Below are 27,074 nucleotides of genomic sequence, written 5' to 3'. Positions count from 1 at the left end.
CGGGGAGGCCTGTGGGGCTGCCGGCAGCGCTGTGCGGGTCACCTTCGGTGCACCACCGCTTCCCGCGTCCCCTCTGCAAGCTGGGCTCGCCGGGTTCCCTTGGGAGGGAGCGGAGAGGAAGAGAGTGCCCAAAGGGTTGGAGGTGGGAAGGGTGTGCAGGTGGGTCCCTGTAGCTCTCGGGGGATGCCTTGTTACCTTCTCTCCGGCCTAGGGCCGAGGTGTTCGGGAGCCCTGTGCCTCTAGGAAATCATGTGTATCCCCGGAGCTGTGGGGTTTCATCCTGTAAGGTGGGGACAAAAGCACTGGGACGGGCTGGCTGTGGTGGTGAGGCTTCGGAGCACTGAGGCTGTCCGGGCTGCCCGTCACAGTTTACTTTTTGTTACTGCTGTGCTTTGAAATTGCATTGCCCAAAAAGTGGAATTCCATGTGAGCGTGTCCTCCTGTTTTTGTAGAAGAATTATAGAAGCGTGTCCTGTTTCAGCTGGGATAGAGGTTAAATTGAGGCGTGTGATTTTATGAACCCTGAAATTGAATGAAATGTGCGAAATGGAGAATAAATTAACTGCCTTATGGCAGTAGGACAATCTCACTAGCTGGAGGCAAGCAGTGGACCAGGAGTTCGATCAGTAAAAGCATTTAGCTGGGTGAAAATATGTGATGTTAAATCCATGTAGAAATGTGTTACCTGTTTCTTTCATGTCTTTCAAATGAACAGTTTTAGCATTAAACCAAGTTGCTCATAGAAGACAGGTTTTTCTCTGGTACGTGATCTGTGCCAAGGTTAAGTTCAGAAAACGTTCATTCCTCAAATGAATGAGAAAAGCTGAATTAGTGTTGTGTTGTTTGTTTGTCAGGTTGAAACAAGAGAAGATGAGGAGCAAAACATCAAGTTGACTGAAATTTTGGAACTGTTGGTGGCTGCTGGATATTTTCGAGCAAGAATCAAGGGGTTATCACCCTTTGACAAGGTGAGGCCAGCACAATATTTTTCAATGCCTTTTTTAAGTATGAGGCTTATATGTTTTGCCAGTTTGCTTAGCAATTCTAGGTGACTTTATAAGAGACATTTGCAACCTGTGAGGCTTCCCTGTGTGAATAATTCTGCAAATGACCTAGTTTCAGACAGGACCTCCTCAGTCTTGAAAGACAATTTTGTGCAGCAAGGCCTGTTTTAGAGGAGACAACTGGATGCAAACCAACTGCTGTCTGCTTTTATTGTGGGTGTTATGGCCTGTGTTAGAATTGTGTACAGGGAATTTTCCTCCCTCTCTCAACAGCAGTTAGAATAGCTAGGATATGTGGAGATAGCATGGTAATTTTAAAAACAACATTGATGAGAAATGAGGAAGTGTCTGTGTAAGAATGGAACAGTTAGCCTGGCGAGATTATTTTGGAGTTGTTTTTACTTATCTATAGAATGTCATATTTGTTAACCTTTCATTGTCCTAGACAGGAAGTGTGTGATACTGAGAGTGAGCAAAGTTCAGGTTGAAGAGAGATTTCTGAATTGTTTTAGTGCTGACTCTGTGAGAAATTCCTGAACCAGGGTTTGAAAACACAGAACTACAGCAGCCTTGAAATGGACTCTTCTGTTTTCTGCTCTGTCTTTGATCATAGCACAGCCTTACTTTGCAGTGCAATTTTATTTTATTCAAACTCCTTGGTATTGCTAACAGTAGCTGCTCAGGAGTGTCTGCTCGCAGAGAGAGTAGTTTCAAGGAGACTGCCTTAGGAGGTAACATTGTTGCATTTATGTGTAGAAATCACTTACACTTACTTAAATACGATTGCAAAGTTACCATTTCATGACAGTGCCCAACCTCACCGAAATGACCACTGCTGCTGAAAACGATCACGCTGCTAATGCAAAAGGGATATGTAGGTTATCAGTTCCAGAGGGGAGCGTGAGAGGGGTGATGTGTCAGAAACCTTGTTAGAAACACGGGGTCCTAATTTGCTGCATGATGTTGTCAAGTTACTCCACATTTTAATCCCTTTTTCTCTTCTTTGCCTTTGCATACATTTAGGTTATTTTGCACATATTTATGAAAAGTTGTCTTTAAATATTTATGTAAAGTTGATGAAATGGCTCAGGAGTTTAAATATGCGTATGTCAGAATAGGGCCTGAAATAGAGATTTCTACAGAGCTGGGGATTTCCATTGCTGTGCTGATACTGTGTCTAGCACTTTGTGTTGCATATGTCAGCAAGCAAGAAGTAATAGTAGCAAAGATGTATATAAAGAGGTAAATATATGACTGCAGTAATTATGACCCTTGATAAAATTTTGATATGGTCACTTTTTAGAGGTCATGACATTTAACATACTGTTGCTTTGTATCCATTGTTTTTTTTGTTTGGTTTTGTTTTTTCAATCTGAGAGCTGTTTCAAAACTAATATATAAAGCTAAAAGAGGAATTTAGATTGTCAATAACTGCTGGGCTGGTTTCTGTCTTCTGGTACCTGTGCATTATGTGTAGTATTGTATGAAGTTGATATGGTTATGCCATGTATTTCAGTTTGTCTTAGAGCAGAGAGGATACTGAGCATGGAGAGATTACTGAGATGTCGTTTCTAAAATAAATAAAGCCTCGAAGATGTATTTGGGTTTACCTCTTCAGTTTAAAGTGGCCCTGACAATGCTGTTGCTTCTTTGCCAGGTGGTGGGAGGCATGACGTGGTGTATCACTACCTGCAGCTTCGATATCGACGTGGATTTATTATTTCAGGAAAACTCTACTATTGGTCAAAAAATGTGAGTTGATTAAATGGCAAGTGGGGGATTTTTCTTCTTTTTCTTAGAAAATAAAAAGTGGGTGGGGAGGCGGAAGTTACCTTCTATTTTTCTGTTTCTAAGAAAGAGTTTTAGTTTAAATTTCCTGCTTTTGAGGACTGCCTGTTTACAAAACGTTGCATGGGTTTCTGGGTTTCTCAGACTGTAGTTCCACAAATCCTAAAACCAGAAAGAAGCTTATTTCGGAAAAGGCAGGGCTATTCCCACTGGGCTGCAATGTTCTTATATCCCTACTAAGCACTGAAAGCATTTGTGTGGCTCCACACTGAACTGAATTGGGAGCTGATGCAGGTTAAAACCTACCCTCCCCCCAAAAAAAACCAAACCCAAAAAACCCAAAACACCCCAAAAGGAAAAAAAAAGAAAATAGTTTTAACATGAATGAATTCCTGGATCCGGTTCTCTGTGCAGCTGCACAGATGCTTGTGCTGGCACAAGGGGATGATGCAGAGGCCAAAGCAAAGGGCAGAGGGAGACCACGCTGCTGGAAGTTGGAATGCAACATTAGAAGACCTTCCCTGAGTTTCATGTGTCTGCAGTTCTGCTGTGTAAATAACCTCTGACTCCCTTTTATGGTTCTGGGTTGGAATTGTAGGCATCAGCAAACAGAATTTAAAGCATGTCACTGTTGCCAAAATAGTTACCTGCCCCATACTGAGGAGGAGGATTTCCTTCTCAGGGTGACCCAATGAGAACATTTTGTTTTGATTCATTTCTTAGGCATGGAATTTGCTCATAAGCCAGCTAATTCCTGTACCAGGGAGGTTATAGACATTGTTTTTGCTGGGATAGGGAACACATTCTAAACTCCATTATTTCTTCATGTGTATCTGTGATAAAAGAGCCATAATTAAAATTTCCAGGAAATAAGATTAGCCTGACAAATTACAGTGGCATGAAGAGACTTGTTTACTCAATGTAGTTAAAAAGAAATCTTTCTGTGTTGTTTTCTTGAAAGTCATGGAGCATTTACACGGCTTTTCAAAATAAATATTTGTGGGTATTGCAATTGCATTTGGAGACACTCAAATCATCATACATAACTAACTACATAAAGCATTGCTGACTGCAAAGAATTAAGTAGAGACCATGAATGAAGATGGTGGTGGTAGTTTTTTATCTTTGTTATCCTTAAGAACAACCAGGTAGGAAATAGTTAAGTTGTTCTCAAAGTGTTCTGTTATTTTTCCAGCTGACTGGATGCAAAATTGGCAAAACAAAAACCAGGCTCCTCTCCCAAAACAGCAACAATGATTTATTTGTAAATCTAAAGTGTTCAGTATGACAGTAGCATAGGCTGTTTTGATGTCCATGTAATGTTTGTATTGGTAGAGGCTCAGGGCTTCTGTGGTGTTCTCAAGATAAGGAAAAGTTAAACTGTGTTTTCTCACTATTATTCCAAAGGCATTGTGAAGGTGTCCTGTTATTTAATTACTGAGCTGAAATAAACATGGAAACATACATTGGATAAATAGCTTTTGTTTTAATTGCCCTGGCTTTGATTGTGCTTCACTTCCCTCCAGGAAGTAAAATGTTTCAGGCTCTATTCCCAGATTTTGGTCACTGTCTCATATCTCTTGATCCCCTTTTGTTCTTCCAGGATCTTAGTTGTCCTTTTGGACAGTATTAAATATCATTGAGGTCAATACTGGACCAGTTAATTTTTTTCCTTCATGGAGAAATAGCTTTGGTTTTCCTAGTAAAGTTTTCATCCTCAGTAGTGACACCTGCTTTAAAAATGTACTTGTCAACATTGGTAGCCAAAAAAATTCTTGCCCTAAAATTAGGTATTCAGTGGAAACAGGATGAATTTCTTGCAGAGGGATCCCTTGTGGCAGGGTAATCCTTTCACTTAACCAGCTCTTACTGAGCTCTAGAATGAGATTGCTGCCAATTCAGTTTTAGTCACTTGAAAAGTATGTAAAGTGTACTGTGTATTTAGATTTTAAGTGCAGTATGTACTTAAATTCATAAAGTTTCAGGAGTAACATCAGGATATATTCTGTGAGTTCTGCTAAATAAAGTCTTAAGTTCTTATATTTGATTCTGGACTTCCTTGGAGTGCACATCTCTTACTTAATGTAACTATTCTTAAAGCTACTGTCTCTTCATATTGAGTGTACACTAAAACGTGCAAAGGTGTTTGTAGGTGTATCTTACATGGGTATTTCATCTGTCCAGACATGCAGATCCTGAAATTTTCTGTAATAGTTAAATTTCCAAGGTAGGAGCCTGTAAGTCGGGCTTAATCACCTCTTCACAGACTGATGATATAAATAGTGCCTGTAAAAGCTGTGTTGTAAATAGTTTGATTGCTTTTCAGTATAGATAGTGGAAGCCACTAGAGGGAATCTTTGAACTATTGTGTTTGCAAAAATAATTTGTAATTTACAAAAGAAAATTGTAGCATATATACATCTGTCTTTTTGTTGTTTTATAATAGTGCCTTAACTGAAAAAATTGTGTCAGTGTTACCAAAAATGAAGTGTCCACATCGTTTGGAACCACATCAGATCCAGGGACTGGATTTCATTCATATATTTCCTGTTGTTCAGGTAATAATTTCATGGTGTATTGATACTTTGCTGAAAAAGGCCATAAAACTTGCATAAAAAATATAACAAAGCTTTGAATTATTGTTTGGCTCTTTATTTAACTTTGGAATAAATAATCACAGAGAAGTAGTTTGAATTAATGTTTTTAAAGAATGAAGTGACATTATGGATGATAGAATTTTTAAGTATTGCTTGATTCACATTTAGAAAACAAACTCTAAATTCTTTGCCATGGAGTCAGATTGTGCCTATTGTGGAATGGCTGCTTAAAGAAGCCAAAGTTTAATCTTGTTGTGGACTCTGATAGTCCTCTTTGCCAGACTAGGAAATAGAACAAATACCTTAGGTCTGTCTTTAAGCGTATGGAGTAAGTTGTGCAGATAGACCTTGAATCAGAAGGACATGAATAAGGCAAAAGCCACTGGGGTCATTTCTTTAGGCATAATTCATCCTTATTTCATATCACTGAAAAACTGTGCTCTGACAAGTGATCCTCTTACTGTGTATTTGTTGAGCACCACTAACTCACCACGTGCATCGTTCTCAAGTTTATTAAGATTTAAGCTAACACTTGATGTGTTCCAGTTACATGTGGTATTTTGAGAATCCTTGGCATGTTGTTATCATTTTTTGATTTTCCTTTCATCTGCACACAGAAATGTATCTTTGACAGATAGGCAAAATGAAGACTCTTAAGGAAGCTTCTTTTCCATTAAATATCTCCTTACCTCATGTCTGTGAAGGAATTTAGTGAGTAAGAATTGAATCTAAATTTTGGTTTGTAAGAAGTGGGGAAAACTTCCTGGTGCTCTTTCCTGTTATCTTCTAGTAGGAGCTCCTGAGGAAAACCACACTTAACTGCACTCCCCACAAAACATTCTGTGGTGTGTGCTACTCTTACACAGCTTTCAAGCTGTGGTGATGCTGCCTAAGGTGGGAAGTTGGTATCTTGCTAATGTGAGTTTTTACTTCTGAACTCTATTTCCTAAAACTAAAATTCAACCCAGGTGAGTTTCTTGCCCTGGTCACTTGATGGCAGTGAATGGTTACATTTATCAAACACAAGGCTTCTTTCACAGGAAATATATTGCTCCTGCTGTAAAAACTATAGCACTAGGTATTATTTTCTCTCACCTGCTTTATTCCAAATCCTGGTTTGGGATATTGCCTCTGGCAATGAGAAGCAGGGAGGAAATGTACTTCTGGGTTTCCCCAAGAGCAGTGAGTCTTGGTATTTGTAGCTGGCCAGTAGTGGTAGAGCTGACCCCTACTTGGCAATGATGTTCTTTTTTGATGGGCTTAGTTTTTGGTATGTAGAGGATCTTTCTTTAAAAAATGTGGCTTTCTGTCAGATCTCTGTGAAGTTCTGCCTGCTCCACATACTGCAGGATCCTCATCAGACTTCAAGGAAAACTTATTGGTGTCACCAGTATACTGTGTTCTGAAAAAGACCATGCAAAATATGAAATGCTGACTACACCACGTAGGAATTATGTATTTGATAATGGCACTTTATTCAATGCCCTGTTAAACTCAAGATTCTATTTGCTATCTGTAGATCTCAAATCAGTTTCCAAATAATACAAAAGCTTGCTCTTCAGCCTGGCATTGTGTCCCATTAGCTCTTGCACTGTGCAAGAATTCAGATGGATCCTTCCCTACAGGAAGAAATTAGGCTGAGTTGGCTCACTGCCATAGACTGTAGCAGAACTTTAAAAAAAAAAAATTTAAAAAAGTCTAACAGATATACCAATGGGCAGAAATGTTCTTCCTAATAAATTCTGCTTATGATCAGAGGCAAAAGTATGTACACAGTCTTGTTTTCAGATGTGCTTGGTAATTAATAGTCAGCATTTTCATCTCTTGTCATCATGTTCCCCTCACTTTCCAGGGGTTCATGGTTATAGCACAGGAAACAGTTGCTGGTTCAAACTTGGATCCCACGATTGATCTCATCTCTTCTGTGACCTCCTGCACAGGCTGTCAACAGCCTGCAAGATTTATCTCCTCCAACATTGTTTAAAATGTACTTCAATATTTTGTGGCTTTTTGTGTGGTCTTATAAATGTCAGAAGAAGTCTTTTTTCTTGCATAGGCATGTGGTTCTTCATGAACATTTCATAGGCTTGAAGATACGTCTTTTCATGGTGGAGCTGTAGTTTTTTAAACCAGTGAGTGATCTATAATAGGAGAATTGCACAGAGGAAACATATGCACAGAAGAAGAAATGTGACGTTTATAAAGTAGCAAATGCTGACACATTTTGTTAGGATTAGGCCAAAGATTTTCCATGTTTACAAATAAATCACATCTTCTTGTTTCTGTGCTTAAAATGTGCTTTTAGCTTTTATAATGTATTAAAAATTATGCAGTAGTTTGGTGTTTGCTGCTATTATTCTTCTGTTTTCAGCTGGTACAATTTTTTTTTCAGTGGCTGGTAAAGCGTGCAATAGAAACAAGGGAAGAAATGGGAGATTATGTCCGTTCTTACTCTATATCACAGTTTCAAAAAACTCACAGACTGCCAGAGGTAAGATCAAGACAGTTCTTGTTTCTGTGATAGTATGTCAAGTACTCAATTGCAGTACCAGCCCCACAGCTCTGAAATCTGCATGCTTTACCAGAGTTGCTTTTGCAATCGTTTTATGAATCAGTCCTAAAGGAATCCTGTACAAATTCATCTGGGAAAAAGTTTAAGCATTATTGTGACAGAAATTTTGTAGATTCTGGTTAACTTTTGCTTAATGATTGCCTTAGTTTTTCTGCAATATTTGGTATTTTTTTGTCATTCTAGCTGTTCAGAAACACCCAGCATGCTGTGGAGAAGCTGATGTAGCTAACTGAGACTTAATATACTGTTTATGCTCCATAATTTAGGGTTTCTTTCAGAGTGCTGAAAGGCAGCTATTGTCTCTCTGTATCCAAACCCCAAAACTCGTTCTTGAAAACTAGATTTGTAAAAAAGTTCATTCAAAAACTGAACTGTTCTTCAGCAATGATACGAAGTTTCCTTGGTAGAGGAGGAGAGATTGAATGACCTTGGATATGTGCCTGTAGTGCAAAGCCATCAATTCTGTTCATACATATCACAAGGCAATTCCATGTTTAACATGTAGAACCCAAGTTTTGTCTCTTAGTAACAGGATTAAAGGTAGATGTCCCTAGTATTGGGATAGACAGATTTTATTAACTTGGCCTGGTTTTGATTTTGATTTTTTTTAAATTATTATTGTTAATGCTTAGAAACTGAAATAACAGTTACAGGAAGCTTCTCTTTTCCATATCAAGTCTATCTCAGCTTCATTTCTTAAAAGTGTAGTAAAGATTGGAGAGCCCAGTAGTGGGCTGGGATTGCATTTGTGTCAGGTACTGCCTAAGCAGAGAGCAGAAGGGCTGCTGATCTGGACACAGTTTTAATGACCTACCTACCATCTGATGGCAGAAGCAGGTACTTTTCTGTGTTACAGCAAATCACTAACATTTCACCAAATCACTGGGCAGCTCAGAAAGTATTTGACAGCTTTGTTTCACAGAACAGTTAGAATGTTTGAGATTTAATCTCCATTCCTGGTATTTTTAATTACCTCCACTAATGTCTTTCAGGATGATGAATTCATGCAAAGAAAAGAGAAGGTGATCAAAACGGTTACTGATATCTTTGTAAGTATGTTAGATTTCTTTTTCTATGATGAAGAAGCAAGTGATTTTACTAATGAAATGGAGGTGGTTAATTCTGTTTTATGCAGCCAATCCTGGGTTTTCTCATGAGAAGATCCCAATTAAGTTACATGTTGAGTTTCATTCTTAGAACAGGTCTCGAATGCCAATATATTAGATTGAAAACCTTTTAGGTGTGCATTGTACGAGTAGATAAACCGTATCAACTGCCTGCACAGACTGTGTGGAATTCCACACTATCAAACAAAAGTCACAAGGTAGCTTACAGACTATTAAACACTCAGCACACTGAAATGTATTTAAAGCTATCAGCAGTTGTTCTATTTGTCTTGAAATTAGTTAATATGATGATGATCTCAATTACCTTCATTTCAAAACCTGACTTTTTAACTTCTTGTAATTAGCAATGAAAGTACACACCCTACTTCAGAAATGTTTTCTTCAAGTAGCAGATGTTGGTTGGGAGAGGCGATCTCAGCTGTGTTCTCCCTCTTCACATGCAAATCGTCTAACTCTTGGGTAAACTGTTTGTATATATTTTTGAAACCTAGTTCATGAATGTGACAGAGTGTGGCACATAAAATATGTAAGCTCTCTCACTCATACTTGAATTCAGCTGCCTGGCTGGTCACTGGAGTTTCTGTCCTTGCTTTCTAATTTCCCTCTTTGCTTGGGACCATCAGTTCACCATTTCTGACTCTCAGTAGTTCGCTACTGGTTTTGGGGATTTTTTGGACCATCTTGGTAAATTCCAAGCTAGCATTTGACAAGAGGTGAGAAATCTGGGTTTGCTTTGAATGGGACATTTCCAAGGCTCTTCAACAGATGGTGAAACCCTGCTCTCCTGAGAAAATCAGTGCTTTTTCAGACAGCTCTAGCCAGGCACCCTGAGCTCCTCATGCACAGATGGAGGTGCTCAGTGCTGGTGTAAGGAGCCATATGAAAGGGTGTGTAGTGTACCAGTCAAGCCACCTTACTCTTTGTCAGGTTTTGGAGGGAGGGAGCTGTTATTCTGTGCAAATGACCTGAGTGCTACTGAGCCTAATATATGTGGTTGAATTACAGCATGTGTTTATAGAACAACATTGCAAGGCAAGTCTCCAGGTAATGACAAGCGTAACTCCTTTGTTAATGTTTGAATAATTGTCCTTGCTTTGGAAATTTCAATTACAGTCTCTAAAGTATTGTTCCCCATGATTTGATTGAGCTTTTTAATTATTAGCAGACTTACGGTGAGTCTTTTACTCCAACTAGAAACGCTTGCCTTTCCAGTGAGACATATTTTCTGTTTTAGAAGTTAGCTCCCCCTGAACATAGGTATCATTGCATCATTTATCCACCTGTATAGCCCTTTAAACTGAGAGACAATGCAAACCTGTGTGAGAAAGCAAATTACAAATATGTATTCTATCAAGTACCACTTGAAATTCATTGGGGTTCTGCTTATTTTCAATTTCAGAATAATTGTCCTAATTTTTCAAGTGTGCCCTTTACCTGCACTGTCCTTAAATAGCACTAAAGGTTCTCTATCCAAGTGGCTGATCTTGATCTTGTCACTGAAGAGAGAAACAAAATAATCACAATGCTGTTATGGGACACCAGTACCTAAAATTTTCAGTAAATTTAAATGTTAAAATAATTTAAAAAATAAAGAAGATACTTGATTAACAGCGATGAAGGGTTCCCTTTGGTTACTGAGAATCAGAAGTTTTCAGGGCTTAGTGTTCATGTTCTATTAATTTGTATTCTGTCTTCTACTCTGTCTCACAGATCTCTAGTTTATAGGTGCATGAAGTTTTTACCTTTGTTCATCATTGCTCAGGGTATCATTAGCCAAATACCTTTTCCCTAAATGTACGAGCTCTGTTAGGATCATGTCTTCTACAGCTGGCACCTGATCTTCTTAATGAAAGATTAGTTCATGAGACCTCTTAAGGCATTAAGGCATGAGTGCAGTCTAGAAGAACACACAGAATGAATTTTCAAGGCAGAATGTTCACAAGCTTTCCCATCTATCCATAGGAACTGGAAGGAGGAGAAGGTGGCTGTTAGATGAAGGCTCCTTTGCAGGTCACTGACACAGATCATGCCATAATCAAACCTCTCCTGATGGGAGAGAGTTTTTAAAGTCCTTGCCAGGAGTTTGAGACACAAACAGGGACTCCCAGCCTTCGCTGCTTCTTGATAGTTGTTTATTAAGTCTTATCAGAGGAAAAGAGTCACTGGCGTGATCCAGACATAGCACAGAGCAGAGAATACAGGAGAAAGTTGAATTATCAAGATTACACAGCCTTTTTAAAGGTAAATCAACCAATGGTTACTGAAAACGTACATTATTTTTACTTTTTTGCCAATTATTCAGTAACAAGGACAGGAACTGTGGAATTCTTTGTCCAATCATCCCAAACTACTTTTACTGCAGAATATGGAGTAGTAGAAGAAGAAGAAGAAGGAGGTTTGGAGAATTACAACAATCCTCCATTTTGATGTTTTTTGCTTTTATCTATTTACTACATTAACAAACCCAAAACCTCTAAATTTTTCACCCTGTGACAATCTTACATAGTAGTCTATCACCTAATTTACACTAGTGTAGTTTCTAGTTCTTCTCTAAGAGTAGGAAGTTTTTTTCAAGGGCGCAGGTCAAAACCAGTGTTGTTCAGGGGGTAAAATTCTTCAAAACAGGCAGAGAAATACTGTCTGCACTCTGGGTTCCCACAGGTCACCTTTAAATCATTGTGCATTGGAACTGGAAGAGAAATCCACTCTTCTCAAAGTGGATCAGCAAGTATGAAAGATGAGTCTGTTGTCTGAATTCGTTATTATAACTGATCTAAGGACCTACCCTTTTTTCTCAAAGGGACAGTACACTAAGATTCATGGTCATGATCGGGCCTAGAGGCTGGAAAAGGGAATGTTAACTATCAGTAATGGTCATTAGAATAAGGACTACTGCTACTGAAAGGTGACTGGCTGGTGAGTTGAGGTTATCTTGCAGTGGTTTTGTTCAACTGCTCAGTTACCTGATGCCCAGACTAATGTTTAGGGTATGATGCCTACACTTCATATAGCACAGGTATAAAATAGAATGCCACCATAAAAGTACCAAAAAGTAATTACCTTTATGACTTACATTGCCTTTCTGTAGATGTGAAAGTACATTTAGTGGAAGATCCTTGGTCATAAAAAGCTTTTTCATGTGACAGTCAAAAATGCTGCAAGATTGAATAGCTGCAAGTAAAGATGACAGAAATTAAGATTAGAAATGAAGTAAAAATTGTAAAAAGCAACAGACAAATTCAGGAGAAGCCTGCCAAGGAATATTGTCAATTTTCACTTGTTTGAAATCTCCACTTTGGGATTACATATTTGAAAATGATGGAAAGCCATTTCAGCTGTGTTATGGTGCAGGAATTGTTTGTTGAAAATAATAGTTTGCACAGTGCAGAAAGTCAGATCAAGCAAGAAATATTCTTCCTTTTGTTTTTAAATTGGAAGCAGCTCTATCAGTACAAAATAGTAATTGTGAGTTCTTGTTTTATTTGATGGGCTGTTGTCCAGATATTGGATTACACTGGGATAGAAGGAGATTAAAGTAATTTTACTACCAAACTTCTTGAGACATTTTTGTTCCTTAAATTATAATAAAATCTGCTTTAATTCCATTGTAACCTGTGATCATTGAGTAAATAATAATTGTATTTAATTAACTAATCAGAGTTTAAAAAGAGAATTAACTCACAAAGGAGGTAACATTTCTAGACACTGGCATTAGCCAAATCATTTTAATAGATGTTGAGTGTGTTACTTTTTATTATTCTTTCAAACATGGCAGAGGAGATGGCTGAGACATTGTTCCATGTTAAATAGTAATTTATAATTTTTTTTAAACTTAGACAGTTTCTGTAGCAAATTGCTTAGAAATCAATTCAGTAAGATCTTACAATGTAATTCCAAAAAGAGAAGGTGAAGAAGGATGTTTATTCGGGTAAGTATATTGAGTTGGAAAGCAAACAGTGTGTATATCACTCTAGATAACAATTCCTCATTTATTTTAGAAAACCCTTTTACAAGCTCTGAATTCATTCACTGTCTTGCAGGAGGTTTACAAACCCCAGAGAAAATACAAACGTCAGACGGGAGCTGAGGAACTGCTGGATGAGGAATCAAAGGTTCATGCTACACTTCTGGAATATGGCAGGTGAAAGGCTTCATTTAGCTCTCTGTGGGTTTTGTAGTGTGTATTACAAGCAGTACAGATAACATTTGGGTTGTGGTAGGGTTTTTCCTACTACTTTAGAATTGAACTATTTCAGATTTACTCCTGTTTGGTTTCCAATCTTGTTTAATTACCCTGTAAATTCTTTGGGGACTGGACAGTCCTTGTATGTGTGAACCGTATTTTGTACAATGGGAGACCAAGTTCAAGTTTTATACTCCTACTAGGGTATGTTTCTTTAACATACTTGTTCTTTATAAAAATGGCTTAAATTCACGACCCTTCCAGGTAGTGTGTGTCAATCAATATTGGTTTTTTGCAAGCAATCTGATGAAAATTTGGTGAAAAAGGAGCTGCAGTTGCTGTTGCTTCTTTTTCTAGTTCTCATGTAGTTGCTGAATCATGGTTGAATGTTTTGTCTTCTTACTTTCCTGCAAACTTTCATTCAGAAACAAAGTTACAAAGGCTTTCACTTTTCCATTATCTCTGAAAGTCCCTCTGGTTTACTGAGAGCTCTCCAAACATATAAAAATGAAGTTACAGAGCTTCCATTTCTGGTTTGTATTTCCAGTTTTCTTTTCACAGTTTAGTGGTAAGGACAGCTTGTCTGCTCTCTGAGCTCTTAATACTTAACAAGTGTGGATGACATTTGAATTCCATTTTGTATCTTCTGGGGCTTCTTTTCCCCTAAAGCCATACATTTTTAGATTTTTTTTTTTTTTGTCTCTTTGTTTTGAGTACTTTCCTTTTAACACGGACATGGAGTGTAGTGTAATAACTCAGAACTAACTTTCAAATGGGAAGAGGGCATTGCTTTTTCCCTTCATGAGCTTTACATGACAGTATTTTATGGAAAGTCAAGATTTGCAAATCATGATGGAAGGAGTAGATGGATCTGAAATCATTCTGTAAATATGCTCCAGTACCTGCTTATTTAGTTTCCTTGAAACATTTCAAAACTGATTTAGTCCTGGCTCTTGGTGCATATCTTATGTTGAAAACTGATAGAAACTTAATGTATTTGTGAAAGTCATAAACAACAGTATTTTTCCTTCATGTTGCTATTGTTCTTTTAGGAGATACGGATTCAGCAGACAAGCAGGAAAAACAGAACAGGTAAAAAATGTACTAATTTAAAATACTCAAATTGTGGGAAGACCTGCATTGTTGAAGTGTTAGTTACTGTTAAATCTTAAAAGAAAACAGCAGAATAAACAGCTATAACTTCTGTTATTAACAGATCTTAAAAATGGCTAACTGGAACTAAAAATCTGCATGCTGTGAAAGGTGGAACTGATTACCCTTTTTTAAAGGATTTCCTTCATCTCTGCTCACAGATCACATTTTGCAAACTTTTTTTTTTTTGCTTAGAAGAAAGAGAGTTTGGATGTTGTATTTGTTTTGATTTGATTTTTACTGTTAGGTAATGACATATCTGGTCTGTTTAGTGAGTATTTTTTAACTGAGTGTTCTATGATGTGACCATTTAAGGGTTTTTCTTTTCAAAGAACCATTCAACTTGGTACGAAATATTGCAGACATTTATTATGAAACAGTTTGTTTAATGTGATAGAGAAAAGTGATACCATGGCATAAATAAATCATTGTTCTTCTTGAAAAGTAACGTCCTTGCTGTGCTTTTGATGATTATGGAATCTTAAAACGTCCTTAAAATGCAGTCTACCTGCAGTTTTATTATTTCAGTGCAGATATTAATTTGGCTACAAGTTTGTATTATAGGCAGAGATAATGAAGATAATACATTAAGCATGGTATGGACCCAACAATACATTGAGTAGATTAAAGTGGCTCTTCTTTATTATTTCAATATTCCACATACAAATTTCACATTTAATTTTTTATAAATGGAGATATTTCCCAACCTAAGCATGCCTGTTTTCTCCTCAGATTTTTTTTACTCCCTCGGAGTAACCACTAGTCATGTTTATAGAGTTCACTTTGTTTCTCCAAAAATTCTGTTGCCTTTGGGATATTGTATATTAGACATTCACCATGATTGTTGTGGAAACTGAATCTCCAGTAAGGCAGAAGTGGACAGTGAAATAGGTTAGTGGTGCAGTAGAGTCACCTAGAAATTGAGTCTGGCTGTCACCAGTTCTCTTTACTTCAGTGGTACGAATTCTTCTAACTGAACCAGGCAAGTTTGCACTTTCTATGTTGTACGTTTGTTACACCAATATTAAGTTGCAAAAACGATTTATGTAAAAAAAAGTTTTCAGTCCTGTCCTGTGTAGTAGGCACCATATTCTTGGTTGTCTCCTGAGATTGGTAGCTCTCAGAAGGCTGTGGAATAAGGAATCTTTGGACCAGATGAGTCCATAGGAAGCCAGAGGCACAGTTGGAACAGTTGGAATACTTGTGAGAAATCAGGGAGGCTTACATTTGGCATGATTTGAGTGTGAGGATGTTCCAGTAGCTGAAATGTATTCATATAAACAGAACAGCTACCTTCCAGTTTTCTCCTTGATGTCTTTCTTAACACTTTAGAATATTGGAACTAGGTATAATAATGTCTTAATTTTTTTTTAAAAGGCTGAAGATAAAAAAGCAGTGCTACCTCCAGGGCTTGCAGCAGCAGGGAAAGCTGAGCCTTGTGATGAAGATGACCTTCAGGCTGCTGAAGAGGTGAGCCCCAGACACAGTAGGCATGGGAGTTACTTTCACTGCCCAGCAATTTTCACTGCCCAGTTGTTCTCCAAAAGAAGGAAAATTTTCATGGTTAGTTGAAGTGAGAGTTGCTTCCCACAGGAGAACAGGGAGCCTGAAATTGACGCACAGAATTAATGTTTGTTGATGTTTAATACCCAAAAACCGTTTTTTTTTTGTTGTTTGTTTGTTTTTTTGTTTTTTAATCTGAGCATTTTTTTAAAAGATTGATTTTTGGTTGACAGTGGGAGCTGAATAATCTGAGTGAATGTTTACTGTTATAAGAAATTTTCCTTAAATTTGGTAACTTTAGCTGCCTCTTCTTTAACTTTCACAGCCTTAGTGCCCCACTACATGTTTTAAAACGCATTATATGATACTAATTATATGTATGTGTCCCTGACAGAAAAAGGCTAAATAATAAAAGTTAAATTGTTATGTGTGATTCTTCATATTTTGCTCTAGCTTCGCATTAAAACTCTGATGACTGGAATGGCTGCAATGGCAACAGAAGAGGTCAGTAGCATTTAAAACTGATACAGATTTGTTTAAATTATGGTTGATTGTGGTAATTATTCCTAAAATCAGACTGCTGATTCAGGTCTGAAGTCTTGGAAATGACTGTGTTTAAATTTTCAAAAGGAGAGTGCATAAAAGATGGTTGAATCAGCAAGACAGTAAATTTTACAAGGCTAATTAGTTCATCATTTGCCTTGAAATGATAACAACAATATAAATAAGTGCCTCTTTCAAATGATTTCTACAAGAATTTCAGAGGAAAGATATCACTCTGCAGCTACCCAAGATGCACTGTCTTACTTTGTTCATCTTGTGAAGTTATTCAGAGGAATAATCTTCTTACTGAGGAGAGTGGAGGAAAATTTTATGCCTTTCAAGGTGCTTTTCAGAGCTTTGATAAATATTTATAAACAACAGCATTAGTGTCAGACACTGAAAATACTGGATATGTGATACTGGATATGTATCTTCTTAATTCATTGTGTTTAATGATATAATGGAATTTGTAGTCTGTTCTTTGATTTCTGGGTGAAAGCACTGGGAATAAATTCAGTTGTTAAACATTGTTTCTGTTTATGTTGGAGTCATGAAAGAAAAGGTAATAATTAGTCTCAGAGTTGATTTGACATGCTTTCTACTGAAATCCATTGTAGAATTCAGTTCTGTTTGAAAACTGGTTTTATACATGCATGCAGTTTAAAGGTGAATTCTTGCATGTGCCTGCATGCTTAGAGTTTTATTACTGCAAATGCAAAATTCAGTATAAAGAATAAAAAATAAGTTTCTGAAATACTAATAAAAATTTGCTAAAAAGATTTTAGTGAGAAATTTCTATCAGCAAAATTATGTTTGGGGGGTGAAATGTTTCCTGGACTTTCCTTATGATTAGAGATTTTTACCCATTGCGCAAATTTCTATTTAAAATTAGATCTTACTGGAAATTGGCATGTAAAAGTACAGGCAGTTCCAAAACTCCAAGCATTTTCTTGATACAATTGCAGGGCAAACTGACAGCAAGCACAGTTGGCCAGATTGTTGGACTCCAGTCAGATGAGATCAAGCAAATTGTGTCTGAATATGCTGAGAAGGTGAGTGTGTTACCTGAGTGGGTTTAACCATGTGGTGTTTGATAGCTTGTTAATTTAGGCCTTAAGCTGCCAACTTCATTGCCATGATTCTCTTGAAACACACTTTTTAATACATGCTGTGGGTAGCAGCACAGCCAGAATTTATTTTAAAGAGATTTAAACATACACAGGCTTTTGGTGTGATAGTACACATCCCTGAATTACATTAATGACTAGTTTGGGTTTAAGCACCTGCCTAAAGGCTTTAATGAAGGAACAAGGGCCTGAGTTTTATCTATTCAAACTACAGGCCTAAATTCTGGATGTGTTTTAAAATGTTCAGTGTTAAGCACAGAAATACAGCTCTGTGGGCCTGCTCAGAGAAAAGTCTAGGCCTCCTCCACTCAGATTTCCAGGTGCTTGCACTGGACTCCAGTTCTCAGTCATGCCCTGGATCTTGAGTTTCATTTCATCAAATCCAAACCTTTGTTGCTTTGAGAATTCAAAGCAATTAAATGTGTGTGTTTGCTCCAGTTACTGTGTTGAACTGTGACTGTTTTTTGCAGTAACGTGAGAAGAAAATCTGGCTTTTCAAGCAATTAATGCATATAATACATCACTGCCAGATATGAGCTATAGGTCGCTCTTACTTGTCCAATAGTCTTCTCATATTTCTTCCTTTTTGTTGACACATTTGAGGTATGGAGCTTTCCCATTTTGGAGATAAACCCTATAGCTCAACAGCAAATTCTTGGCCTTTCTCTATTATAAAAGATTGGAAGAATAGAAGCTCAAGGGTCATATTTCAATGTTACATTTCTTCTGTTCTGAGAGAAGGCAGCAGGACCTTGACTATTATAGTAGAACAGTGATTAATACTCTGGAAAGTAAGAACTGATTCAAGTCAAACCAAAAATAGATCACTCTTCAAATCTATCGAATGTGATTAAAAAAAAAAATAAAATTTCTGTGCATGTATGCATGTACTAGGAAAAGAATTAAGGAAGTTATCAAAGAGTTTATTGAAACATCAGCAATGTTTGGATATAATTCTAATAATCTTAGCCCAAGGTAACTATACATAGCCTGAGAAACACAGCAGTGCTTATTTGTCCACCAGAGTCTTAACAGAATCCACAAGCCCAGTGAAGATAGCTGGCAACCCAAATTCTGGGTCTGATGTTGCCATATGCCAGGACCTTTCTTACAAGAGGCATTTTTGCACAAGATCAATGCTTACAGTTTTCTGCATTTGCCCCTCCTCTGCTCCCATGTTAACTTGCTGGGTGAACTGGAGGATTTCAGTGTCGTCCCTCACCTTCTAAAAATGTTGGCAGAAAATTATTAATGAGTAGCAAATTGATCATCTTTAAACAGTCAGAGAGATTAGTGCTCAAATACAGCTTCTTAAACTATGCTCACGAGGCAACTGCTGTTTCAGTGTAGTGAGAGATCAGGTAACAAAAAGGTCAAAAGCAAAGTGGCTTCTATAATTTGTGCTTGCTTTCTTCTGTGCTGAAAGATGGGTTTTTCTCCACAAGTTGGAACCCACATCCTTGATAACTTTAAAGCTACAGTGTTGTTGCAGAATGGATGCTTAGCCCACAGTGACTGCATGATGCTCACCCCAGTCTTTTTCATTTGCAGACCAGGATTTCTCTGCAGAAACCTCTGTATTGGGGTGATGGTTCTTTCCCATTTTCAAAAAGCAAGCTATAAAATTCACTTCTTGAAATACAATCCTTTTTTATTTAATGCCAAAGCTGTAGTGTATGGATTTTTACTGTTTTTGCAAACATCAGTCTCAGACTGGTTTAGCTCATGTTTCTTTCTCTTGCATTTCCATTTTTCTCCATTTGTATCTTATGCATGTAAAAGGCTAATGTGTGGTGAGAAGGATGAGGCTTTGGAATGTATAACATGATGAAGGAATGTGGTTTGACTAAATAAGGAGAGGAGTAAGTAAGACTGAATGTGTATTTGTTGAGTGGTTCAGGGTTACAGGTGTTGCTTAGAGGCACTTCCAAAAGGAAAGCAAGCCTGTGGATTGATGGGTTAAGATGTCAGGATTGGTCTTTTCTTGCTGTGGATGTAAAAACATAACAAATCATTAAGCTGCTCTTCAATATGAATAACACAGAAAATGGAGAGGAGGAAAACAGGTTTTGCCTCTTATTTTCATTTAAAATTAAGCTGCTTACCCATCTGCCTAGAGTGGAACCAGGAGCAAATATGAGTGAAGAGTTTATCACACTTCTTGTAGCATTTTCTATGATTATGCATTGTAGCAGTTGTCAACATTTGGTAATTATTCAAAAAGCACTTAGTATTGAAGTCTTTGACAGGCTATAAATTAGCACTTGAGGTACTTGAAAATTAACTGGTTTTCTAATGAAATATTGGAAAATGGATTAAGTGGAAAAAAGAAGTCTGAGTGCATGAAGAAAATTACCAAAATGGATGGATTTAAGTGTTAAAGTGAGGACTTGCAAAAGGTACAAATAATTTTTAGGCAAATAATCCCTTAGACATCAAGATATTGCTGGTTTTTAATGATTCTTTTGTCTACTGCAAATACACAATTTCTATTATGTATGTTATTTCTGATAAAGAATGTTTCTGTCAGCTTTGCTTTCACAATCCAGGGAGAACCAGAGACTGGATCCAGATTGCTGTCTTCCTTATGTATTTTATGAGACACTCTTGGCAATGCATGCTGGATGGAGTAGTTCTCAAAGGCTGGTGTCAATAGTACACCTGCACACACAAAAAAACCTCAGTGGTAAATGTATCTACCACACTGAGTATGGCATTGTCATTCACCATAAAGATGCATCCAAGCCTCTGTTTCAGAATCTAAATACACTATTGTTCAAGGCTTCTGAAAATTCTGGAGCTACTTACTGGGGTGTACAACATCTCTGATTCAACAAGTTCAGTGAATATCACGGCTTAATGTGTTTTTTAGTACACTTACATTTTTTCCATTTAAGAACTCTACCAGGTTTAACCATAATGCTGATGCAAAAAAATTGTCTGTCTTCTAGTACACTGTAGCATTTCCACCTGTCCCAGGGCACCTGACTTTTTTAGCTTACTTTACTTGTAAATTTTGGAATATAATTCAGTTGTTTAGCTGCTTCCTTATTTTGATGTGAGATGAATCGGTGGTTCATTCTGTTGGACAGGGGAACACAGTTTTTTATAAGGTGTGTCCCACTTCGGTGTTTCTTAAGCTTCTGAAGAAGCAGAAAACCATGTTGGGAGGTCCAAAAGGCTGTTGTTGTTGTTTTTTCAGCAATCTGAGCTTTCTGCTGAGGAGCGACCAGAAAGGCTTGGAGCTGCCCAGCAACACAGAAGGAAGGTGGCATCTCTGAACAAGCAGATTTTGCAAAAAACCAAACTCCTCGAAGAGGTAAGTATTGCATGTGTAATAAAGAAGAAAACATTGATAAAAGTGGTTGATAACAAAGTTTTTGCCATCCAGAAAAGATTTGCAAGCTGTCTTCTGCACCAGCAATTTGTCATGCTGAACGCTGATTTCTCTGAATGTCTTGCTTGCGTTGGCCTTGGATTGTGAGAATAGGTTGTGTTCTTGGGGGCAGTTAGCTCAATTAATTTTGGGGAGGACCATGCTATTTGCCATTTTAAAGCTTGAGGGCCCTTTAATTCTGTGCTGCTTGTTTTCAGTACATAACAATCTCAGTGCAATTTTTATATGGGGAAAAAAATGTACTGACAGCTGTACGCCAAATATAATCCTTTTATCACTTCAGTGAAGTAAAAATTTCCTGGCTGAATTTTATTTACCACTTGCCAAAAGCAGCTTTTGAAATCAGTGACAGTCAAGACCCCGCCTTTTAAAAAATGTTTATGGAGTTCTGGCTTCAATACTGCAGTAAATTTTGGCAAGATTTCTCAAAACTAACAGTTCATGTCAGTTTTCATGAGATGCAGACTGCAGAATTAAATTTTTTTCAGCTAGTTGTAATTCAGTCTATTGGCGAATTATTGGTGAAAAATTACGAAAAACAATGAAAAAGCTTTCTTTTTATAAATTCGGCTGTGGAAAGGGAAGAGTAAGAACAATAAGTCACAGCTCTGTGTTGTGAATAGCAAACTAAAGCAGCATGAAAGGAAGTGGAACTGAGTTACATGTGCATTTTTTGTTTGCTCACTTTTGCTCCACTTTTGTAAACCACATCCCATTTTTGTTGTTACTATTTGCAATGTTATCTTAAATCATAAGGAGTTTAAGGAAGGATGTTATTTTAAAGTTAGCCTCTGTAATTTAATTGACAAGGGAAATACCTAATATTTGATTATAATACATATTTTGCTAACTGCCTTCTTAATAGACTTTCCATAGTTACACAAAAGAAAACCATAAAGCAGCTTGGTTATTTGGTGTGGAAATGTCTGTGGTTTGGTGCTGTAATGCTTCTGTGCAAGTCTTGAATTGCCATGACTTATCTGGAGAAATATAAAATGGGACTCATTCTTAGCCTGGTGTAAAACTAGGCCAGTACAACCAGGCTAAAAAAGTTTGACCAATTTAGCAGAGATTCTGTCCAGTAAGTCACCATTCTGTTGGGCTCTATTTTGTAAAATAAAAGTTTATTCTGGGACTTAATGCATGTAAAAGGTGGTAAATGTTTGCTGTTAGTAATTAAATATTCAATCAGAATTCTTGCAATCAGATGCAAGAGTAGCTGACAAGAAAAGACAGTGTTTGTTGTGCTTGGCCTGCTGTTTGACAGACAACCATTATGAAGAGCTCAAATATTCTCTGTTCTCCATTACAGGTGTAATTAGTGTGAATATAGAATCCAACTCTTTTTTTTCCTCTTTCATAACAGTTGCAAGCTAAATGTGCTGATCTGCAGGCAAAATGTACCGAAGCAAAAAAGACATTAACAGAGGTAATCTTTGTATGTTTTAATGTGTGCTGATTGTGGCTGAAACTTCTTTGAGAAATTCTGTGTGTGAAGGGATATATTAAACAGTGAAGGTGTTTGCCAGCTTAACTCACTGATCTCATGGTGTGGGAAAGTCACTTTATTATTAATCAATTTATTATCAATTGTAACCCTTAGGTTAAGAGTTACAGTGAAAAGCTGGACAAGGAATTGGCAGCCTTAGAGACAATAGAATCCCAAGCAGATTCTAGGTAAGTGTCTTCCTTTGTTACATTTCTGAAAAATAATGGTTTTAAAATGAATCATTCAGTGTTTCTTGCTTTGTCAACCTAAACAGATAACTAAAATTTAAAAATTAAATAATTCTCCAGCTTGCTTTTCAAAGACAGGAAAATATTACAATAGAATTCAGTCAGAATGAAAAGTGTCAGTCTGTAGTTCAAAATAATTGTAGGTGTTTAAAACAGAAGAACACTAGACACATTTGACAAGTAGATGAGGCCTTCTTGATTTATTTTGTTCGTATTTGAAGCCTTCATCTCACATAAATTAAATAGGAGTCTCTCAAAACTTCCACAATAATGAGGTTAAAACATAGCAAAGCCATCAGAATAGTCAGTGTAATACTGCATCTTTATTTTGACCTTGGTATATCAGTGGTGATACTTGGGGTTTTAATTTACCCAGGTTTTATTATAAATTTATTCAGAACTCAGATTGTTTTAATATATGTTAATTCTCCATCTGTTTAAATTAGAAACTAAAAATCTAACGTGATTTACTGGATCTTCAAATTTAGCATATTACAGAGTCTGCGAGCACTGGTGGCCATGAATGAAAACCTAAAAAGCCAGGAGCAAGAGTTCAAAGCACATTGTAGGGTAAGTTCCAGTGTCTCCTACAAGGATTCATTTAAAACTTGGTAAATAAGCACTTTACTGATTTGTTGTTGTGCTGTGTGTCCCTGTCTGTCATCTGTCCCACACCCCCAGCCTCCAGGTAGCAGTAACTCCAGGTTTATGTTGAATGTTAACACCCCTGGAGCAGGGAGGAGTGAGGAAGGCATCTGAGTCGTGTGGCCTTCCTTAGTACAGGGCAGTTCCCAGACACCACACCTGCCTTGTGCTGGTCAGAGCTGTGGCTCTTGTGGCTCCTCTGCCTCCCATTCCCATTCTGCTAAAATGTAGGTGTGGGGTTGGGCTGTACTGGACACGCACCTGTGCTGTCACAGCCTGAAATGGATCATCTCTCCCTGGATAATGCAGCCAGCAGTGCCCTGAGAGGTGCCCAAGAGGAGGGGTCAGCAAGGCCCCTACCTTTGGAGCAGGCCACTGAAAGAGACAAGAACGAGTTGGAGCTATTGGAGTTTTCAGAGCTTGTTTGAGTTTTACTGCTTAATTGCTGTGTTTGGTGTCCTGCTACTGCTGTGTTTATGGACTGCCCAGAGATTGGATCAGAGAGAAGTGTTTTCATTTCCTTCTATTCAAACAATAGTGGATGGAATTTAATAGAATGAAAAGAAGTAAATACTGTTCTAAGGCCTAGACTGAGTATAGGAACCTTGTTTTCCCATACATACACCTTTGGAAAGCTCGGAAGGATTGCGATGGAAACTTCATTGCAAGGAACTCTAGGTTCATTCATTTCTGCAAATGCCATACATTGCAGTCCCGTGTCACACTGTTGTAACGTTGCTTTGCTTCTTCAGTTTTATTTTCCATGTCACTCATGAGTTGTCTTAGCTGGATCTGGTATATTTGCAAGTAAGAAATAAATCTGTTCCTGTGTTTGATAAAAGCAGACAGTTTAATGTAATGAATATTAATGGCTGCCTTACCCTTAAGCAGGGAATGCTGTTTAATCTTCCAAATTTAAATATAATGTGTATGGTCAGCTCTAACATTTTGTTAGAAGTGTGTGTGGTCAAGATCCTTCTCTCCCCTGTTAAGAGAATAGGTCTCAGTTAAAAGAAATATCAATTTGTGTTTGTTTTAAAGGAAGAAATGGAGAGACTACAACAAAACATTGAGAATTTGAAAGCTGAAGCAGCAGAAAATGGGGAGGAACAGGTAATAGCAAATGTCTAAGTTTTATTTTCAAGTTGTGTTTTGAAATGTTGGTTTGGGTCCTTCTGACTTTTGGGACATTCTTATAAGCAGTAAAGTGTCTGCTGGAATATCTGAAAAGCTCTGTAAAGCCACAGTTCAGGCTGATAATCATAGAAATACAGGAGTCTGAAAGCAGCTGCAGCTTTCTCTGTTATTCTTGCAGAATCCATGGGGCTCTGCTCACAGACGCTTTTGTGCCTTTTACTCCTTTCTTTGTAGTACCAGAGGAGAATCTCTGGGTGTTGTGCTAAGAGCTGTGCATACCTCTGACAGAAACAGAAACAGGTCCTCCTCAGAAAGGATGTCTGCTTTGGTTGGTTTTTTCCTTAGAAGTGGGGTTATCTGAAGGATGAAAGCACGAGCTTTCAGTGGCTGGGTGCACTGCATGCAGTGAGCAGCTGTCAGAAGTTAGGCTTTAACACAAGTGCATCCAGACTGATGGCAATGAATAATGAATGAACAGAAAAGGAAAAGCTTCAATGACTTTATTTTCAGTGGGTAAACATTTGATACATTCACGCCTCTGGAACAAGGCAGATTACAACTTCCATGATGCTGCCGTCCTCCTCAACACAGCATGAAAAAATTAAAATGTAAATCTAAATCTTGAACTTTTTAGCAGGAAAAAGTTACCTTGAAGTCCACACTGCAGGAAATCTAGAATACGTGTCAGAGGGTTTATGTTCTGTTCAGGTGCCATGTTTATTCTTAATCCCACCGCTGAATCAAAGTATAAACACAGACAAGAGATACTGATAATCTTTCGATCTGTATCTTCATTTAAAGTGTGACTGTTATACTGTATAAAGTGCAAAAACTATTGATAACTCTTAAAAACTAAAATATCAAAAGTTAAAAGCTATCTAAATGCACTTGTTTACAATAAATTATGTCAGGCTTTTAATACAGATCATGAATTATTATTAAAAAAACCCTAAACAACAAATGGTGATGTTATTGTGGGAGCCAAAGACAGACAAACCCAGTCTGCCCATTTTTGCACTGCAGCTCTCATATGCTACTGTAATACACTACTGTTTTGGGTTCTCAACTTCCAGGAGCCAAATAAGGTTATAGAACAGCAGTACAAAGCTGAGAAAGAGAAACTGCAAAAGATCCGCCTGCTACTGGTGAGTATCTCTTTGGGTACTTGTACAAAATAGTTGATGTTTGTCTTATCTTGTAACTTCTAATACTTCATTTTGTTGTTCTAATTTTAACAAGTGTTTCTGCCAGAAATCAATTGCAAAAAAAAAAAAATTGATCCTCAGCCAATGCTTTTTGTTTTTAAAATCAATTATTTAATAACAAAGTATTACTGGGGGGGCTTCATCCATTTTAAGAAGAGAACAAGAAGAGGCTTTCTTTTCTCCCCTCCTAACTTTCTATTCAGGCACGAAGAAACAGAGAAATAGCCATTTTACAACGCAAGATTGATGAAGTACCCAGCCGAGCTGAGCTCACACAGTATCAGAAGAGATTTATTGAACTTTACAGTCAGGGTATGTATATCGGAGGGCAATTGCATTTTAAGCATATGGCATGTAACAACAGAACTTACTGATTTGGTGGTATTTTAAAGGTCTTTGGTACTTACGTTACACATCATATTTTTGAGGTTTTATAAGCTGGGCTTTAAGAATTTTCCTAGGGGTGAAACTCAATGTACAAGATCTCTGGACTAAATTTTGTCTGCAACAGGTTCTATCATTTAGGTTAATGACCAGTGTGTTTTGAAAGTCCTTAATTTACCATTTACAAATGAGGTTGCTGTGACTTTGAGTTGTGTTTAATTAATTTGCCTTGCCATTAGATTGCTTCTATTGTTTCCACTGACATGACATAACTGGTTCTGAACCAAACTATGTCAAGAACTACAAGCCATCTCTTGAAGGGATTGGTTTCTTTCATTTTTTATTAACACAATCCTGAAGTAACTTGGTAGGAGCAGAATACAAATTGTCTTTAGCTGTTATGGTCAGAAATTATAAAATTGGAAAACATTTCAAAGTTGTTCCATTAAACTTATAACAGACCAGTATGCTTACTGGTGTATATTTAACTAGCTTGTGTATTACAGTAAGAAAACCTAGCTAATGATTCGGAGATATTCTGCATTTATTAAATATGTGTGTGAACCAAGCTCTGGAAGGGTGAGCAGTTTCAAACTGGTTATCTGAGTGTGATCCAAATCCCTTGCCCTGCTGGGGCATCTCCAGGGGCACAGTCTTGTGCTGTCCCTCCACATGTGTTGTCTCACTCATGGAATAGATGTGAGTACAAATGCAGTACTTCTTCCCCCCTCTTTGCTGTGCCATGCAGTTTTTTTAATCAAGTCCAACTATAAAGAACTTTGTTGTTTTGCATTCAGTTTTCTGCAGATTCCCTGTCATGTCTAATTCAAAGTCTCTGGTCAGAGCTACCTGCTCAGAAGATGGAGCTTCATTTATATCTGAAGTACAGAGAGACTGGGATCAAAGAGACTTGTGCAGCTTTGGGTGTAGATTTAAGATGCTTTGAATTTTATGGGGCTTTGTTTTCTAGAGT

At 37.5% G+C, this 27,074-nt stretch overlaps 1 protein-coding gene across 1 annotated transcript in view; it reads left to right on the top strand.

Annotated features, from left to right (window-relative positions):
- Positions 1–27,074, top strand: part of CCDC93 (coiled-coil domain containing 93) — a 71,224-nt gene that overhangs the window by 35,410 nt on the left and 8,740 nt on the right. The window contains exons 3-19 of the mRNA XM_017740210.1: positions 855–968; positions 2,662–2,756; positions 5,239–5,350; positions 7,782–7,880; positions 8,954–9,010; positions 13,129–13,229; positions 14,324–14,363; positions 15,801–15,893; positions 16,380–16,430; positions 17,435–17,521; positions 20,799–20,915; positions 22,360–22,422; positions 22,597–22,670; positions 23,219–23,300; positions 24,417–24,488; positions 25,586–25,657; positions 25,921–26,029. Of these exons, the coding sequence (XP_017595699.1) occupies positions 855–968; positions 2,662–2,756; positions 5,239–5,350; positions 7,782–7,880; positions 8,954–9,010; positions 13,129–13,229; positions 14,324–14,363; positions 15,801–15,893; positions 16,380–16,430; positions 17,435–17,521; positions 20,799–20,915; positions 22,360–22,422; positions 22,597–22,670; positions 23,219–23,300; positions 24,417–24,488; positions 25,586–25,657; positions 25,921–26,029 (1,438 nt within the window). The remainder of the gene's footprint in view (positions 1–854; positions 969–2,661; positions 2,757–5,238; positions 5,351–7,781; positions 7,881–8,953; positions 9,011–13,128; positions 13,230–14,323; positions 14,364–15,800; positions 15,894–16,379; positions 16,431–17,434; positions 17,522–20,798; positions 20,916–22,359; positions 22,423–22,596; positions 22,671–23,218; positions 23,301–24,416; positions 24,489–25,585; positions 25,658–25,920; positions 26,030–27,074) is intronic.

Source organism: Corvus brachyrhynchos, unplaced genomic scaffold, assembly GCF_000691975.1.
Source record: "Corvus brachyrhynchos isolate BGI_N302 unplaced genomic scaffold, ASM69197v1 scaffold126, whole genome shotgun sequence".
NCBI lineage: Eukaryota > Metazoa > Chordata > Aves > Passeriformes > Corvidae > Corvus > Corvus brachyrhynchos.
Note: the sequence above shows the minus strand (reverse complement) of the source record. Positions and strands in the feature narration are given on the sequence as shown.